The sequence below is a fragment of the Hetaerina americana genome, unplaced genomic scaffold (assembly GCF_022747635.1).
Source record: "Hetaerina americana unplaced genomic scaffold, ioHetAmer1.1.p SCAF_12, whole genome shotgun sequence".
NCBI classification, from domain to species: Eukaryota; Metazoa; Arthropoda; class Insecta; order Odonata; family Calopterygidae; genus Hetaerina; species Hetaerina americana.
The window spans coordinates 17530878-17549997 of record NW_027286292.1 but is presented as its reverse complement, the minus strand read 5'-3'; the positions used below and the strand labels follow the sequence as shown (position 1 = coordinate 17549997).

Genomic DNA, 19120 nt, shown 5'->3' with positions numbered 1-19120 from the left:
TTTAGGTGATATTATGATTGGTCAGCTCTAGATAAGGAAACAGCTACCTGTACTGTTATGACTGAGTAATTCATGATGCAAGTTTCATTCAGAATGATAGCCAAAAACCATTTCTGACAATTAAATTTTCAATTGATGAGCATTTAAAATAACCAAATTTTAAAATAGCATTGATGAAACAATTTAAATCTATTCTGAAAATCTTAATTTTTTTGCTAGGCAAATAAGTTTTGATTAATGACCTAGAAACATTCAAAAATACTTATACAAAAAGAAAATCACAGGATTGGGAAATGTTTAGGTTATTACTCAGAATAAATAGATATCCTAATGGTACCATTTCACTGATTTCATTATGGGTAATTCAAAAAATGTTAATATTATATAAAGAGCAATTCTGATATTTTGAAAATTTCTAAATAGTGTGTCCTTAATCTGCAAAGAATATATGTTCACGTGCAACTTTAATAAAAAAAATAGCTGGGTATAGGTGTTGTCTCTGTATCTGGATAGGATAAATTATTATATAAAAGATTTACTTGACAATATAATCTTTCTGCCCAATTAGTTTGGCTTTTTCCTCAAGGTACCTCCCTAGGAATATTTATGAAGATACGTTTACTAGCCAACTTTTGCCCTGCTATGGACCCACATGAAGATGAAATTAATTATTTTATTTGTTGTGTTAAATTATCCAGAAACAATTTAAAGTTATCTAATTATTGCACATTTTAACTTGTAACTTGCCCTATACCTATCATGGGCCACTGAACTCCATTGAATAAAGAATTTTCATATTTATAATACAAGAAGCAAATTCGTTCCTGAGCACCATTCTATTCATTTTATCTAAGTTTTATTTGGCTAATAAACAGTGAATGGTGACCTTATCATCATATCAACTAAAACAATGACTACCAGCACTTGTACTTCACAATGCGCTAGTAGGTAGGTACCACATTTCCATGGTTTTTGTCCTCTAATCTATCTAACTGATACACATATGGCATTTTATGAATCTTAAAATATTAAATATCACATGAAATAACTTATAGATTTGGTTTCAGATTCTGAAAATTTATTTAATTCTCAACTAGGTGGTTTACAATTGTTTTCCCTCTTGCCACTTATTCCTAAACGGAAGACCTGAATAAATTAACACTGTGAAAAGTAATACAGGCTAATGATAAGGACGTGCAATTTTCAATATTTATTAGAAGATGAACATGTGGTATTTTGATAAATGTATTTGCAAAATTTTACACATTTTGTGCTCATTGGGAAAGAGGAAATTTTTACAATTAATTATTGTTAAGATTAAATGCATTTAATTTGGTGAATATATACTCATGAAAAAACATGATTATCACCATCAAACATTTTGTGCAAAAGTATCATATAGAAGTACCCTTTAATGCTAGACGATTAGAGGAAATAAGTGATATTACATTTGAGGCACCAAACAAAGGATTTGGTTCCTGCGGTAAAATCCCATGTGGTTTATTAAAAATTGTGTCACAAAAATGTGTCTAACCAGTAATTTTATAAGTATTGAATCTAGGAGGTAGTATTTATTGGAGAAGTACAGATAAGGAATTTTAGTAATATCAAGTACATTTTTTACTAACCCAATTTCCTATATTTTTATTTTATCTATCTATTCATAATTAATTAAGATCATGCATAAAATGGCTATAAGTTCATTACTATTTACCCACCTTTTTACTTTACATTTTAAGCTGGGATCCTCCTTTCAAATATCATTTGCATAAGCCACATTAGGCAAAAGAAATTTTAAATGATAATTGTTGTGAATCAAATACCTAAGTACACATATTAAATCAGAAAAGCTGAATTTCATGAATAAATAAACTTCTGTCAGAATTATGGCAGGGCAGTAGTAAGCACATTTTTCCAATTCTGTTGTCAACACTCAGTAGTTCTAAACTTATATCAAGAGAGAAAATTCATTACTGGCATTTACAAATAGATGTGAGAAAAATGAAATTGAAATATTTGATATTTTATTAATACCCAACATACTTTCACCGTAACTGGTAAATATCTAACCATATAAGTATTACTCAATCTGCACTGAACCCTTCTCCTTTAGAAAGGTCTCTACAATATACATACCTTGGCAAAGATTGCCAGTAAAGCCAGGAGGGTATAAAGTTAAATGACCCCAATGATGTTTCTGGTCCTTCAAGAATAGTCAGCTTCACCCGTGGCATCTCAACAGTTGCCTTCAGAGTGGCTACAGCTTGGCTGTGTGTTAGCCCTATTAAACTTGTATCACAAACACCTAGCAGAATGTCACCTTTCTGCAATAAATGATAAAATATCCTTCAATGGGAAGCAATGAAATTGATATTATTATGCAAGAAAAAGCCAACATTAAGAATCGTTTAAAAAAATAAAGTTGCTAAAGTTTGCTTATTAAATTTTTCTCTAAGGGTGCCTCTATTCATGTATGTGCCTCTTGTGATGCCAATAGTTTGGAAAAATAATGCCTTGAATTGTTATTTCTCAATTCTTGTGGCAGTGCAGGGTTTTAGTAAATATTGACATTTAAAATTAGTCCAATGTAATATTCATTGACTCAGAAAATTTTTATTATAAACATTTGGATGGGCATTTGAAATATTACTTCGAAAATTTTTCTAAAAATTCAGGAGCTTAGGCCTTTTTAACTGAAATATTGAACTTATTTTTAAGTTCATAAAGATCGGTGAAATAATCATCGAATTGCATTTAATCACAACCAATTCAATTTTTGTTCAAGCATTGATGGTATCAATTGAATTGAATTGGCTCATATACTCACCAGAATCTCTTGTGTCCTTCCAACACAGCCTTGAGGATGAATATTAGCAATATAAATTGGTATATTGCCTTCACTGCTACCCATTCCTCCTCCAATTCTCATTCCAAGGCTTTCGTTCACACTCTAAAAAGAGGGTTTTAGAAGAAATAAACAATTTTTGAATGCATTAATTATCAATTTTATCGGTATAGTTTTTAATCTATAGATGCATGCACAATTCCTGAAAACTAAATGAATAGTCTGATGATAACAATATCCTCTTGTGGCAGAAAACACTAATGCAATGTTACCAGAATGTCACAGCAGAAAAAGCTGAGGTTACTAGCAATGTTGTTATTGGTACATACAAAATTGAATGCACATATGAAGGTCCCATTCCTCAATATTAGGTTGTGACTTTCAAACATTAAATTGTAATTTCTGAACTCTCCATCATGGTGTATCAAATTTTGAGCATAAAATAAAATAGGTTTTTTAAAAATTATTGATAGCCATATGACCTAAAATGCAAAACTCAGTTGCTTTATTAGGCAAATATTATAACCAGCATGTCTTCCTCTGACTTGTGTTTTTATTATTGGCATGAATTAAGCTTGGATCCTGAGGCACAAAGTTACAAGGAAATTTAAATTTAGCAAAATTTTGTTTTTTATTACAGTTTATAATCTAATAGAATGTAATTTTCATATTAGGACTCCAATTACTTTTTTCCATATTAGGACTCTAAGTTATGCTCAACATGCAGGTGTAAAAATAAGGGAATCAGGATAGTGCATTGGTTAATATACAGGCTTCCCACTGAGAGGGCCTGGGTTCAAATCCTGGAGACAATAAATATTTAACGGGTATGCTGATCCCTACTTGGGGTGCTTTGTGGAGAGCTCTTTGAGTGAGTATGACGTCCATTGGATGGGACGTTAAATTATGGTCCCCTTGTCACCTTTAGACAATAGTAGGCTAATACTGACACCAGGTTTCTCTCCACCCTTCCTTTCCCATCCATCTCTAATGGCGCAAATGACCTTAGCTGTTGGTTGCCTTTCATAAAAATTACTGCTTAAAATAAATTAAATCGTCAATCAAGCTGTACATCCCCAAATATTTACTATTAAAGAACCAAATACTTTATTTCCTTAAGAATGAGACCATTGCATAAGATGTAATCCGTTTTTTTCAGCTTAAACTTTATGAAAATGCTGGGATCAGACAGGAGAGCATGAAAGTGTTTTGGTGTCAACCCTTAATGTTTAGGAACTGAAGTTGTTGCATTAAAAAATAGCATATGCATAAACATTTATTCCATATAGAAATGCAGAAATTTATCATCACAGATGCTTAATCTTTTCTGCAAGTATTTACACCTGGGTTGTAACTTTTCTCATGCAAATCACATCATCAATTCCATCTAGACCATTGAAAAATCCACAGTTATGAAATCAATCAGTAATTGATTGCTATTTCATTATTCCTTTCAGGATGACATAATGAGTTGGGTGCCTTATAATCCTACATTAATATTCCAGTGGCAGTTTTAGTGCTTTTGTAGCTCTGGTATGTATACACAGGTTATTTCTCACCATGAAACTCTTGAAACATGATGTTGTCCCAGAAAATTGACCATAAACAATCTATTGATAATTTTTGCCTGATGAAAATCATTTTTGTTTAAACAGCAAACCTATCCTCCTTGTGATACATAATTGAGGTACATCATGCTCCCCAATCTTTTGCCATTTAGGAGTAATTAAATGTACAGCTTGAAACTCATATCTGCTTTTACTTGATCCATCTTCTGCTTACTCCATTCTCGTATCTTCTTCTCAAATTCATAATGTCTTTCAGCTGTCAAGTTCCTCTGTTCTGAACACATTTTATGACTTCAAGTTTAAATGCCATACTCTGTGGCAATCTTTTATATCTAGATCCCACGAGGTTATTCTAATTTTAACTTTTTATGCAAAGCTTTTTTTCTGTTATTATTTAAATATTAATGAAATAAAAGGTAAACATTTTCTATGTCCTTTCAAGATTGTCAGGAGGGATACAAGGACTTGGAGAGGGATGAAAACCCTGTTAGTCCAAGGTGCATACGTTTTTCTGCAGCAGCACAAGTGAGATATATCTAAATGTACTAAGTTGCATACTTTAATGATTAATTTGGGAATATTTTTAGGAATAACTTTCCAGGAAATTCTGTGAATCCCTCTCATTTGACATCCCATCAGCCTTATTAGCAGGTAAAATCTAACCTCACCTGTCAAACTGACCTTTCCGGGCTAGGTGAATTATGATGTTTATGATTTTATAATATATATAGAAACCATAAACACAAAAATCAACCCACAAGTCGGTTGGGTAGGTGATGGTAGAGTTCACTCAGTACTAAGCCCGGCGGCATGTGAAATTCACGCGTCAGGGTAAGGGGGCCAGTTCCTTTCCCTGTGCCGGTTATGGTTTCCCAGGAAGCTCTGGTACCCAAAAAATCACATAGCTTGAATGGAGCTGCAGGTTCCCAGAGTGCCATGCCCGGGAAATGAATCCGGGCCCCTCCGATCAGCACTCCAGCGCTCTAACCACTGGACTACCGCGACCCAATATGATATATATATATATATACATAAATATATATACATACATATATATATATATATATATATATATATATATATATATATATATATATATATAATTTATTATTATTAGGTAATCTACCGGTTAAGGTAGGTTTTTGGATGGACAAAATTACTAACTCAACAATTTGTGACCTCCAGCGAAACACAACATCCCACTCTACATCAGGTCCCTCTTCATCTCTGACTACTATCTTCCTCCCTTCATCCTGTCCAACATCCCTATCCTGTTCCTTCCCTTTCCTCGTTTGCCTAACATTCTCCCCTCTGTTACAGTCTTCAACATCCCACTGCCGGTCAATACCCCCTTCATCCACTTTCCTGCCTCCATAGGTTTTCCCCCAACAAACCCCTCCCTTCGCCCACCATTCCAAGTACTTCCTCATTTGTTTTCTTCTCTGTCCATTTCACCTCCATTCTTCTTCACACCCACATTTCAAAAGCCTCCAGTCTACGTCTATCCTCCTGCTTCAATGACCACGTTTCCGCGACGTACATAACTTCGCTCCATATCAAAGTTTTTACGAGTCTTTTCTTAATATCCCTACTCAACGTCCCTGTCATCAACTCCCTACTGCTTGTGAAAGCCTCTTTGCCCAGCGCAATTCTTCTCCTTACGTCCCTACTACTTTGACCGTGTTGGTCCAAAACACTACCGAGATACGTAAACTGTTCTACCTGCTCTAGTTTTTTCCCTCCTATTTTAATGTTTATCTTAGCCTTTTTCTTTCTAGATAATCGCATAACCTTTGTTTTGTTAATATTGATTTTCATCCCATACCTGTCGCACTGAATTTCCAATTCACCCAGAAATGCTTTCAACCCTTTGGCTGTCTGAAAAACTAAAGCTTGGTCATCAGCAAACCTAACTTATATTACGAACCCCCACCCACTTTCATTCCTACCTCCAGTTCTTCCCATGCCTCTTTAATCATTTCCTCTGCATACAGGTTGAACAGCAACGGTGATAATGGGCAACCCTGCCTTACACCTTTTCCTAACACTGCCCATCCGGACTCCCCGTTCCCCATCCTGAGCAGCCTGAAACATGAACAGGTTGCGGATTAGCCTCCTTTTCTTCCAATCTATTCCTATTTTTTTCAATATACTCATTAGGTTTTCCCAATTCACTCTATCGGACGCTTTTTCGAAATCTAATATCGAAAAGGCAAATACCTCCTGGTCGTATCCTATATTCCTCTCGATTAATAATCTCATTACTGCAATGGCATCACGCGTACCTCTCCCCTTCCTAAACCCAAACTGATCATCCCCTAAGTAATCATTTGCCCAACTCTCTATTCTTTTGTTTATGATACTGAGAACAACTTTAGCTGCGTGGGATATCAAACTTATTGTCCTGTAGTCCTCACATGATGTAGTCTTTACCTTTTTCGGAATAGGAACTAAAACTGATCTCACAAAGTCTTCCGGCCAGATTGCTTCCTCATAGATACCACGAATCAGCCCATATAGCCTCTTCCTCCCAAATTTTGCTAAGCCTTTTAAAAGTTCCGCGGAAATGTTATCGACCCCCACGGCCTTATTTAGTTTCATCTCCCTTAATGCCCTTTCTATCTCGTTGTCCAGTATGCCTGGACTAGAGCTATCTTCATATTCGTTTTCAATGTCCAACTTTGTTGGTCTAAGTTCTTTACTATACAGTTCTTCTATATACTCTTTCCATCTCTCTTGGATCTTTCCTGCGTCAACTATTACCTTACCCGCCTTATCTTTAACTGTTAGCATAGATCTTCCTCCTCTTACTTCCCGATAACGATTTAACTTTGCTGTACAGCGCACCGATTTCACCCTTCCTCTGCAGACTTTCCATATCCTCGCACTGCGTCTTCCACCATGCTTCTTTTGCCTTATTTGTTGCCCGCCTCAATTTATTGTTCAATTATTTGTACTTCATTTTGCCTAACTCTGTATTTAAATTCTTCCATTTTCGCCGCTCATCCACCTTTGTAATCATCTCATCCGTGATCCATGGTTTCCTAGTCCTTTTAGCGTTAACCGTTCCAATAGTGTCTTTTGCGGGTTTAGACAACCGTTTCTTGAAACTTTCCCATTTTTCTTCGATAGTACTTAGCTCTTTATCATCCTCAATGATTTCCTTTACCGCCTGTTTGCATTCCTTCCTTTCAAACCATTTAATGCTTCTACATTCCATTTTCTAACTCGCCGTCCCTGCCTTGTCTTTTTGAAACGGACGCTACATTTCATAACAACTAAATTGTGGTCAGAGTCCGCATCCGCTCCCGGGAAGATTTGCGAATTTATCACACTGTTCCTAAACCTGTGTCTAACCAGGATATAATCTATCTGATACCTTTCTGAGTCACCTGGCATTTTCCATATCTACCTGCGTCTTTTGTGGTGTCTAAACCAGGTGTTGGTGATGACTAGCCCTTGTCTCCTGCAGACCTCAACTGCTTTCTCCCCGCGGTCATTCCTCGTGCCTAAACCGTAGACCTCGACCTCATCACCATCTCTTACTTCACCTACCGTCGCATTCCAATCCCCCATCACTATCAAATGTTTCCCTGTGGGAACACACGCTATTATGTCCTCTAACTGATCGTATATCCTATCGACCTCTTCTTCCTTATGGTTGCTCGGTGGCATGTATACCTGAATAATAACTAAGTTCGTCGGTTCTGCTTTTATCTCTACTAGTAGTATTCTATCCGTTAACTGCTCTATGTTGACTACGCTTCTTCCTACCTCTTTATTGAATATTATGGCAACCCCTCCGGTGCTCTCGTCGCCGCCGCTGTATATTATTCTATAATTATCACTCCAGTAATCCCCGGTATCCTTCCATCTCACCTCGCATATACCTAAAATATCGATATTTCCCCTTTCCATCTCTCGCTTAACATTCTCCAATTTCCCTGTCTTCATCATTGTCCTAACATTCCACGTTCCTATTCTAACTAATTTGGTCTTCTTCTCCTGCGTCTTCTGTCCTGCTGGTTTTTCCTTGCAAGGGTTTCGTGGGTGACGACCGCGGAAGCCTTGCCTTCCCAGCTGCCGGGCACGGCACACGGCCGATTGGGTGGAGCCCCGTAGTTGCCAGGAATCAAAATATCTCTATTGTCCATCATATTTTTCTTGGGAATGATAATTGAGGTGGTTTCCCGTTGCCTTCCTCAATAGTGTTTTTAACGTTACACCATCACTTACTGGCCACCCCACTGGGGTCAGACGCCATTGCAGCCGCCTCACTGAGGAACAGACGCTGCGTGGACTACCTTTCGTCTGGCTCTTAACCTTCGAACTATCTGGCATTGGTGACCCTACCAGGAGCATTTATTATTACTCCCGCCAGCACAGCTCTAGGGGTCATCGGAACGCACAAGCCCTTCCACCACGTCAAGGTTGTAGTCCGGGGAGGGATATATATATATATATATATATATATATATATATATATATATATATATATTCAGATGTAGATTTTTAAACCATAGAGACACAAAGAGAGGGCACTCACAATATGTTGTTTAGACGTTTCGACGGCTCGGCCATCGTCTTCAGATTGGCATTCTCAGGGAAGAGCGGAGAGGACATGTGCGGGGAGAGGTGAGGGAAGGAGAGGTAAGGGACTAATAGGAAATGAACAAGGGGTGGGAGGGGATATGTAGGCAGCCATATGATGCATTGAGTGGGCTTGGTTCAGCCCGGGCGGTTTAAATGACTGGGTCACCCAGACATGCACCATCTGGCGGGTTCTCACCTCTATTACACTAGCAGATTGTCACTTAGTACCATCTGCCAACCGGTCGTAAATTGTACCTCAAAAAATATTATGCATCGCCTCTTCTGTAACTTCTGCCCTTCCCTGTACGTGGACGAATGCACGACCACACTTTCCCTCCGCATGAATAACCACCGATATTCCACCAAATTTCCCACCTTCCTTAATTATTCCATCCCTACTCACACTGCTTCCTACAGTCAATCTTTTGATGACTGCTTCTCCGTTTCGGTGATTAAAACCCTTCCCAAATCTGCTAGTATAATATGCATTGTACACCATGAAAAACATCTGATATCGAAAGTGCATGCATAGTTTGTCACTGAGTATCATCTTAATATGCTTGCGAAAGACATTTTGTGCTCAAAAACCTCTCTTTGAAAATGTACTTAAAATACACCTACCTTACTGATTATCACAGTCCTTTGCTTAAGGTTTGATTCATCCAGTTTTATTACACCATTAGCATCAAATACTATATCATTGCCATTGCATGATGGATTTTTAAATGCTAAGTGGTGGTGGTTCTTCGAAAATTCATGCGAAAGAACTGAGTGTGATGGTGTCAAATGAAAATGTGAAGTCTTTTTTGAATGAATTCCATCACTGGATCTTAGTATTTCGTTGCATTTCTTAAAGGTACTAGTTTCTTCTTTTATGAGTAAATTGTCATTGCCTTTATTTTTTAAATTTGCACCAAAACTATCTTCTGTATCCAATCTCTTCCTTGAAACCACCAAAGTCACACTTTCTGCCTCCTGAAGCGAATGAATAAATTTAATTGATTTATTTTTCACAGTAAAAATTATAATTTTCCTTATTTATATTATAATTATATATCTATAAAAACAAAAATTGTAGCAACACCTTTTACGTTAACGCGGAAGATATGTAAAAAATTTAGCAATGTTACAATCATTAATTTTGCAAATGGATAGGGGTATTCTAGATAGATGGACAGGGGTTTGATGCTCATTATGATTCAATAATCAATCAATATCATTATCATTCAATTATCTTACTGGCTAAATTATATAAATAAATAAATAAATAAATAATATATATATATATATTATTTTAGTATCCTAGCTGGTACTTACTCGTACTTATATATATATATATATATATATATATATATATATATATATATATATATATATATATATATATATATATATATATATATATTATTTTAGTATCCTAGCTGGTACTTACTCGTACTTATATATATATATATATATATATATATATATATATATATATATATATATATATATATATATATATATATGTATATAAATATAAATATATATATATATATATACATATATATATATATATATATATATATATATATATATATATATATATTATTTATTTATAAGTACGAGTAAGTAGCAGCTAGGATACTAAAATATTCCGATTATACAATGGATGAAAAATATAGTTTATTAGTGTTGCTTAGGATGCATCTGAAGTGAGATACCCTCTCATAGGTGTGAGTATAAGAATAATTGGATATACCTGGATTCTTTGGGTTGCAAGTTGAGCACTGGTATCACAAGTATCTTGACCATTAATTGACAGGACTCGGTCATACGGTTGTATGAGAGGATGAAGCCTGGGATCCATTACTTCAGCAATGAACAAAGCTGGCTCATCTAACAATGAGTCACAAACTCTAATGCCCATATGACCTCCAGCATTTCCCTCTAATTGCACGGTGTGGATTTCTTTAAAAAGTCAGTGCCAAGACAAAAGTTAATTAGACATGCAATACACTTTCCAAATAACTCAATACTTAAATACTAGATATTAATGGATTTTTATCTTAAAGAATAGAATTTATTTTCAACTGCGGTTTCATAAAAAATATTTCAATTGTTCAGTTATTCAATATGAAACTCAAATACTATACTGGAGGTATTTTCTTGAATATTCAAGCTATTTGAGTACACAATTGTCTAGCTGTTCAATGTTTCCATTTTCTACGGATAGATAGTGAGTTTTCTGGCAGCATATTGACCATTGTTTGCTTGAGACGAGAAGGAATAAGAAATTATATTTTTTTATATTATAACCACATACTATGGAAAATACTATAACATTAAAAGCCTTACAACGTTCAGGATAACACGAAGAATATTTAGAAAGTAATTTCCGTGTTAGTTTTACAAAAATAATGGTAATGCAATAAAATAAATATGCGACAAAAATAAATATGTATTCATATTCAGCACTTACCCCTGAGGAATTACCCCAAGAAAATAAAAAAAATCAAAGAAAATACTTCATGATTAAAACTTTCACAAATTTTTAGGAGATTGGAGACTCATTCCACAAAAATAATGGAGTCACGTACTGTACGATCATGATATTAAATAGGAGTTATTACCTTCTATGTAAATTCCTGATGAACGAGTATTGTACGCTTCAACTTTTTCCCGATACACGCCTAATCGAAGAACTGGTGTGATTTTTCTCAGGGATTGACAAGCCTGAAAAAAAGGCATCATTAACGAGATTTAATTAGGGTTATTATTAATGCTAAAAGTATTGGTTAAATAAAATAAATGCCGGAAATATTGTTTCATAAATGGAATAATGCTTATTTATACTTCCCCAGAGATGTCTCCAGATTGGGGAATTAAATTAAGAGCAACTAAGAATCTGTTGATTAATTAGGATTATTAGCCCACGTTTCTTAACCATATCATAAAAAATGAAGAATATGTTTTATCTATTAGGTTTAAAAAGCAGCTTTTTTCCTAGTGATCTTTAGTATAGTTATTAAGTCCTCTCTTTGGCATAATGAATGAATAGAGCGCAGGATATATCACCTAAAATCTCTAATATATCAAAAGTGTATTTAATGAAAATATTTGATTATTAATACTGCCAAAACATTTATTAGAGTTAGAAATTTCATAGTTATCTGAAGACAATATTAAGCTGATGATTATTACTTTAGTAAAAAATGCATTTTCTAATGCGAGGATAGTTTGAAAGGTTCTTAGAATCACCACCAGCCCTAGAGCAACGAGTTCCCCGCGTAATAATAGTAATCCTCAATGAGTAAAGACGTAACACGTCAGCCCTCGGAGAAGAGATCTGTGGTTCGGACGCCTCTCTATAGTTGTTAACGCGTAGTAATTTGTGAATATGTAAAAAATTGAGATTCGAACAATGATTTAATACTTCGTAATGAAATTTATGAAAGCAAAGGAAATTCATGTCAACTTTCAGAACAATCTGGGGTACTCTGCTCCTTCATATTCAACTGTTGCCAAAGGGTCAAACGAGTTTGAGTCTGTTCTAGACATCCTAGATGATGTTCCACGTAGTGGTCGGCTAAAATGTACCACTAACCGAGAAATTAACGAAAAAGTGCATCAAATGGTCATGAAGGATGGTTAACTGAAAGTATAAGAAATAGCTGAAGCTGCAGGGATGTTATCTGAACGGGTTTAACACATTTTCACAGTGGAGTTGGATATGAGAAAATTATCTGCTGGCAGGACTCTTAACGCAGAATCACAAAATCATCAAAATGGAAATTTCCCAACAATGTTTTTTCCGTTTTTAGGGCAACTAAAAAGATTTTCTGCGCCGGTCTATAATCACTGATGAAACTTGCCTCCACAATACCCCAGAGAGAAAACGTTAGTCAAAGCAGTGGAAATATGTTGATTCAAAACCACCAAAGAAAGCAAAGGCAAAGCTGTTGGCCGGAAAATTGATAGGTTAAGGCTTCTGAGAATGGATTCTGCTGATAGATTATCTTCCCACTGAAAAATATTGCGCTAACCTCCTGGACCAACTACAGAAAGATACACAGAAAAAGGCCCGGTTGATATTGCAAAAATACGTGAACTAAGATACAAATTGTTGCCACGCCCGCATCAATTGCCTGATTTGGCTCTATCAGTTTTCCATCTTTTCCCCAAGCTCAACATTTTCCTCCGTGGTCGAAGATTATATTCAAACAAAGAACTAAGAGCCAAAGTAGACGAGTAATTTCCTGAAGGAATCTAATGGTCAAAGTGTGATCAAGACGAAGGGACATTGCTGGACCAAGTGCATTAGTTTTTTGAAACATAAAAACTTTTACTAGACTAACTCGTTAATAACTATTTCATTCCGAGAACTTTTCAAATTACTCTCGTGTGTTTGTGTATACAGGTATATACATTTTATATTTTATAAAGTAAAACCCCTTCAGAAAAGGAAGTTATGTTGCCTCACCATTTATATACACGTATATGAATATATACATGCACACAAATACTTTTTATTTTATTAACAAAACTCAACCTAACATTCTTATCTGCAACATACCCCTTTTCACATCTGTATACGTCCTCCCTTTATCCCATTTAATATACCTATCCTATTCCTGCCCTTTCCTCGTTTGCCTGACATTCTCCTTTCTTTATCAGTCTTCAACATCCCACGGCTGATCAATGCGCTCTTCAACCATTTTTTAAGCCTTCTTATTATTTCTCCCAACAATCTCCTCTCCTTGCGCGCCATACCCAGCACTTCCTCATATCCTATCCTTTCTGCTCACTTCACCTTCGCCATCCTCTTCCACACTTACTTTTCAAAAGTCTTCAATTTACGTGCATCCTCCTGCTTCAGTGACCATGTTTCCGCGCGGTACATAACTATATATATATATATATAGTTATGCACCGTATATATATAGTTATATATATATATATATATATATATATATATATATATATATATATATATATATATATAAACCATATCAAAGTTTTGACGAGTATTTCCTTAAACTATCTACTCAAAGTCCCTGTCAACTCCCTCCTCCTTATGAAAGCCTCTTTGCCTAGCACCATTCTTCCCCTTACGTCCCTACTACTTAGAACATTTTGGTCCAAAACACTTTCGAGATACGTCAACTGTTTTACCTGCTCTAGTTTTCGCTCTCCTAGCTTAATGTTAAGCTTAGCCTTACTCTTTCTGGTAAATCGAATATACTATGTATTATTTTTATTGATTCTCATCCCATATATATCGCACTGAATTTCCAATTCACTCAGAAATGCTCGCAACCTCTTGGCTAACTGACAAACTAGAGCTTGGTCATGAGCAAACCTCACTGGTTTTACGAATTCCCTCCCGACTTTCGTTCCTACCTCCAGCTCTTCCCATGCCTCTTTAATCATTTCCTCCGCATACACGTCAAACTGCACTTATGACAATGGGCAACCCTACTCTACACATATTCCTACCACTGCCCATTCGGATTCTCCGTCATCCATACGTCCATTTGAGCAGTCTGAGACATTTACAGGTTGCGTATTAGCCACCTGGCTCTTTAATATATTCCTATTTTCTGCAATATAGTCGTTAGTTATTCCCAATTCACTCTATCAAACGCCTATGCGAAATCTATGAAACTGGCCAATACGTCCTGATTGTTTTCTATATTCCTCTCGATTAGTGATCTCATTACTGTAATGGCATCACGGGTGCCTCTCCCCTTCCTAAACTTTTTGTTACTTCCTTCTGCTTGACTGTGTCTACATTCTTCCATTTTCTTCTCTCATCTAGCTTTCCAATCAACTCATCCGTGATCTATGGTTTCTTCGTTTTTTTCCTATTAACAGTTCTTATAATTGATTTTGCGGCTTTTGAAAACCCATTTTTGAATTATTTCCATTTTTCCGCGATAATACTCCTGTCTGTTTTCTCATTCATGATTTTCTCTACAGCCTGTCGATACTCCTTCCTTATCAATCCAGTGAATACCTCTAAATTCTATTTCCTAACCTGCCGCCCATGCCTTATCTTTCTGAATCGGACACTATACTTTATGAGTACTAAATTGTAATCAGAGTTCCTATTTGCACGGCGGATGACTCACCGGTATGCGGACTCTGACTGCCGGAAACTGTGCGAATAGATCACTCTCCTCCTATATCTGTGCTACCCATAATAATATCTAACAAATTCCATTCTGAGTAACCTGGCATTCTTCATGTATACCTACACATTTTGTTGTATCCTAACCAAGTGCTGGTGATGACGACCCACTGTCTCCCGCAGAAATGAATTTCTTTCTCCCCCTAGTCATTTCTCGTACCTACACCATAGTCCCCATCTCTTCACCATCTTTTCTTACTCCTTCCGTCGCATTCTAATCGCCAATCACGACCAAAAGTTTCCATGCAGGAACCCACGCGATTATGTCGTCTAACTGATCGCATACCGCATCGACTTCTTCCTCTTATGCTACTTGGTGACATGTATGCCTGAATAATTACCAATTTCGTCTTTTCTGCTTTTATTTCTACTAGTAATATTCTAGTATCTGTTGCATAGGCTATGTTGACTACGCTTCTTCCTAACGTTTAATTTAATATCATGGAAACCCATCGTTGACTCTAGCCCTCTCCGCTGAATAATACTCTACTACTATCATTCCAGTAATCCCCTCTATCATTCCATCTCACTTCACATATACCTAAAATAATTGTATTTCCTTTTTTTACAGCTCTCGCTTAATAGTATTTAATTTTTCTGTCCTCAACATTGTCCTAACATTCCAAGTTCCTATTCCAACTAATTCGGTTTTCTTCTTCTGCATATTCTTTTCTGATGCTGGCGGTTTTGCCTAGTAAGGTTTCCCTGATATGAAAACCTCGTAAGTCTTGCCTTCCCAGCTGCCAGAAGCGACACAAGACCAATTTGACCAAGTCCCGTAGTCCTAAGGACTGATTTTCTCATTACTGTTTACCACATAAGTCATAGGATAAATAATTTAGGTTGGATCTATATATATATATATATATATATATATATTGGATATATATATTATATATATATATATATATATTGGATATATATATTATATATATATATATCCAATATATATATATATATATATATATATATATATATATATATATATATATATATATATATATATATATATATATGTGTATATATATATATATATATATGTGTATATATATATATATTGTTTCGTAGATTTCGTTTGATAGAGTGAATTGGGGAAAATAATGAGTATATTGCAGAAAATAGGAATAGATTGGAGGGATAGGAGGCTAATCCGCAACCTGTACATGTCTCAGACTGCTGAGGTGCGAGGGGGGAACAGGAGGTCGGGATGGGCAGTGTTAGGAAGAGTTGTACGGCAGGGTTGCCCATTATCACCGTTGCTGTTCAACCTGTATGTAGAGGAAATGATTAAATAGGCATGGGAAGAACTGGAGGTAGGAATGAAAGTGGGCGGGGAATTCGTAAAATCAATTAGGTTTGCTGATGATCAAGCTTTAGTTTGTCAGTCAGCCATGGGTTTGCAAGCATTGCTGATTGAATTGGAAATTCAGTGCGACAGGTATGGGATGAAAATCAATATTAATAAAACAAAGGTTATGCGATTTTCTAGAAAGAAAAAGGCTAAGCTAAACATTAAAATTTTAGGGCAAAAACTAGAGCAGGTAGAACAGTTTATGAATCTCGGTAGTGTTTTGGACCAACACGGTCAAAGTAGTAGGGACGTAAGGAGAAGAATTGCGGTAGGCAAAGAGGCTTTCGTAAGGAGGAGGGAGTTGATGATAGGGACGTTGAGTAAGGATATTAAGAAAAGACTCGTAAAAAAATGTAAATGAAGGGTAGCTATGTGCGGTGCGGAAACGTGGCCTTTGAAGCAGGAGGATAGACGTAGACTGGAGGCTTTTGAAATGTGGGTTTGGAGAAGAATGGAGAAGGTGAAATGGACCGTGAAGAAAACAAATGAGGAAGTACTTAGTATAGTGGGCGAAGAGAGGGGTTTGTTGGGAGAAATCCTATGGAGGCAGGAAAAGTTGATGAAGGGTGTATTGACCGGCGGTGGGATGTTGAAGACTGTAACAGAGGGGAGAATGTTAGGCAAAGAGGAAAGGGAAGGAACAGGATAGGGATGTTGGACGAGATGCGGGGAGGAAGAAAGTACTTACAGATGATGAGGGACCTGATGTAGAGTAGTGCGTTTTGTGAGCAGTCACAGAATATTTATTTAGTAGCTGTGTCCATCCAAATACCTACCTTAACCGGTCGATTACCTAATAATATGTATAATATAATATTATATATATATATATATATGCATATGTATATATATATATATATATATATATATATATATATATGTATAACATATAATATACAATATATATTTCTATATATATAAACCATATATATATGGTTTATATATATATATATGTATATATTTCAACCATAAACACAGTAATCAACCCTAAGGTCGGTTTGGTAGGTGTTGTTAGAGTTGTTCACCCAGTGCTTAGCCTGACAGCGTGTGAAAATCACACATCAGGGTAGGGCCAGTGCCTTTCCCTATGCTGGTTATTGATTCCCAGGAAGATCTGCCACCCGAAAAATCACATAGCTTGGGTGGAGCTGCAGGTGCTTAGGGACTTCCTCGGGAATCGAACCAGGGACCCTCCGGTCAGTCGTCCAACGCTCCACCCACTGGACTACCGCGACATACATGTACACACACACACACACACATAAAATATGTATGTATATATATATATATATATATATATATATATATATATATATATATATATATTTAGGAATACACCGAAAATGTAATTGAAAATATTTTAACCACAGATTTCTTTTGGATTTACTTCTAAAGAGTGTCATATTATTTGACATATTTGATAAATGTTTTTAATTTTATAGAATTCTTGAGAAAAAATCAAACTTTTTTTTATTCTCTGCGAACTCTAAATATTTTTTACTATATAACAAAAAGTGAAAATCATATTTTTTATTTATTTCATGAGAAATATGAGGGTATATTAATAAACTATCAGAACTGGATAGAAGCTATAATGCTTTAAGTGACATCCTGAAATTTATTTTCCTTTTATTCATATTCTACAAATAAAATCGGTTTGTTTTCCACCTCTTAACATGTCCTTGATCACCGGCAGCAAGGAAGTATTTTGTTTTCTGTCGCAAAGAACGAGTACCCTCAATGGCCAACGGCATCATCATTTTCATCAAATTGGCCCCCCAATTATGTTTTCGGAACCCAAACCGATGAAAATCGCTGGACGTAAGTCAGGATTGTACAGCGAATATTCCATGCTTTCCAATGATATGTTCATAACAACTCCCGAGTTTGTCTTGCTGGTGTTGGCAAATTCTTCATTCACTTAACCTCATGCACACATATTATCAAATGGACGAGTAAAAAGTAAAATGCATTTATTCTGATAAATTCTTGGAATAAAAAATGAATCAGACTGTTAGTAAATACCTGGTAATGTGATGTATTGGTCATGTCAGCACCATTAATCTCTACCAGCTGATCTCCAGGTCTTAGTCTTCCATCTTGCCCAATAAGTCCCTCTGGATACACATCTTGCACAACTATGCATCGCTAGAGTAACAAAAATAATGCATCACCATTAAATGTAATTAAAACAAATCAAATAAATAGCTGAACTCAGTGATTATAATGTAATTAGGAATGCTACAAAAAACGTTTTAACCCTGAATATTTTCGTTCTTTTGATACACATAGGCTGTTATTTTTAACAGATTTACAAATATTTTCGTGTTTAAGGGTATAATCCGAAGCTCGTATATAATCCATAATTGGTCATACTTTTTCTTATAAGAACTCAAAAACCATTGCAGGGTCGGAGATTTGCCAACAAAAATTACCGCATTTATGAGGCAGAAAAATGTATTTCAACGCAATTTACTGAGCTATAAAATGTTGGTCTTCGAAAGACCAAGAAACGCTAGTAGAAATGTATAACTCTAGACAGTGACAATTTCGAGAATTATTAAGAATAACAAGTAAAAATTAAGTTTCAA

General features: G+C 35.7%; 1 protein-coding gene across 4 annotated transcripts in view; it reads right to left on the bottom strand.

The window, feature by feature from the left end:
• LOC139685880 (ligand of Numb protein X 2-like) overlaps positions 1-19120 on the bottom strand; it is a 91586-nt gene that overhangs the window by 10922 nt on the left and 61544 nt on the right. For all 4 annotated transcript variants that reach the window (XR_011700237.1, XM_071583006.1, XM_071583007.1 and 1 more), the window contains exons 3-8: positions 18555-18677; positions 11619-11721; positions 10748-10956; positions 9628-9981; positions 2828-2950; positions 2137-2324 (exon numbers count right to left, since the gene is read on the bottom strand). Coding sequence is in view for 3 of the 4 variants with exons in the window: in XM_071583006.1 (XP_071439107.1) it covers positions 2137-2324; positions 2828-2950; positions 9628-9981; positions 10748-10956; positions 11619-11721; positions 18555-18677 (1100 nt within the window). In the remaining variant the exon portion in view is untranslated. The remainder of the gene's footprint in view (positions 1-2136; positions 2325-2827; positions 2951-9627; positions 9982-10747; positions 10957-11618; positions 11722-18554; positions 18678-19120) is intronic.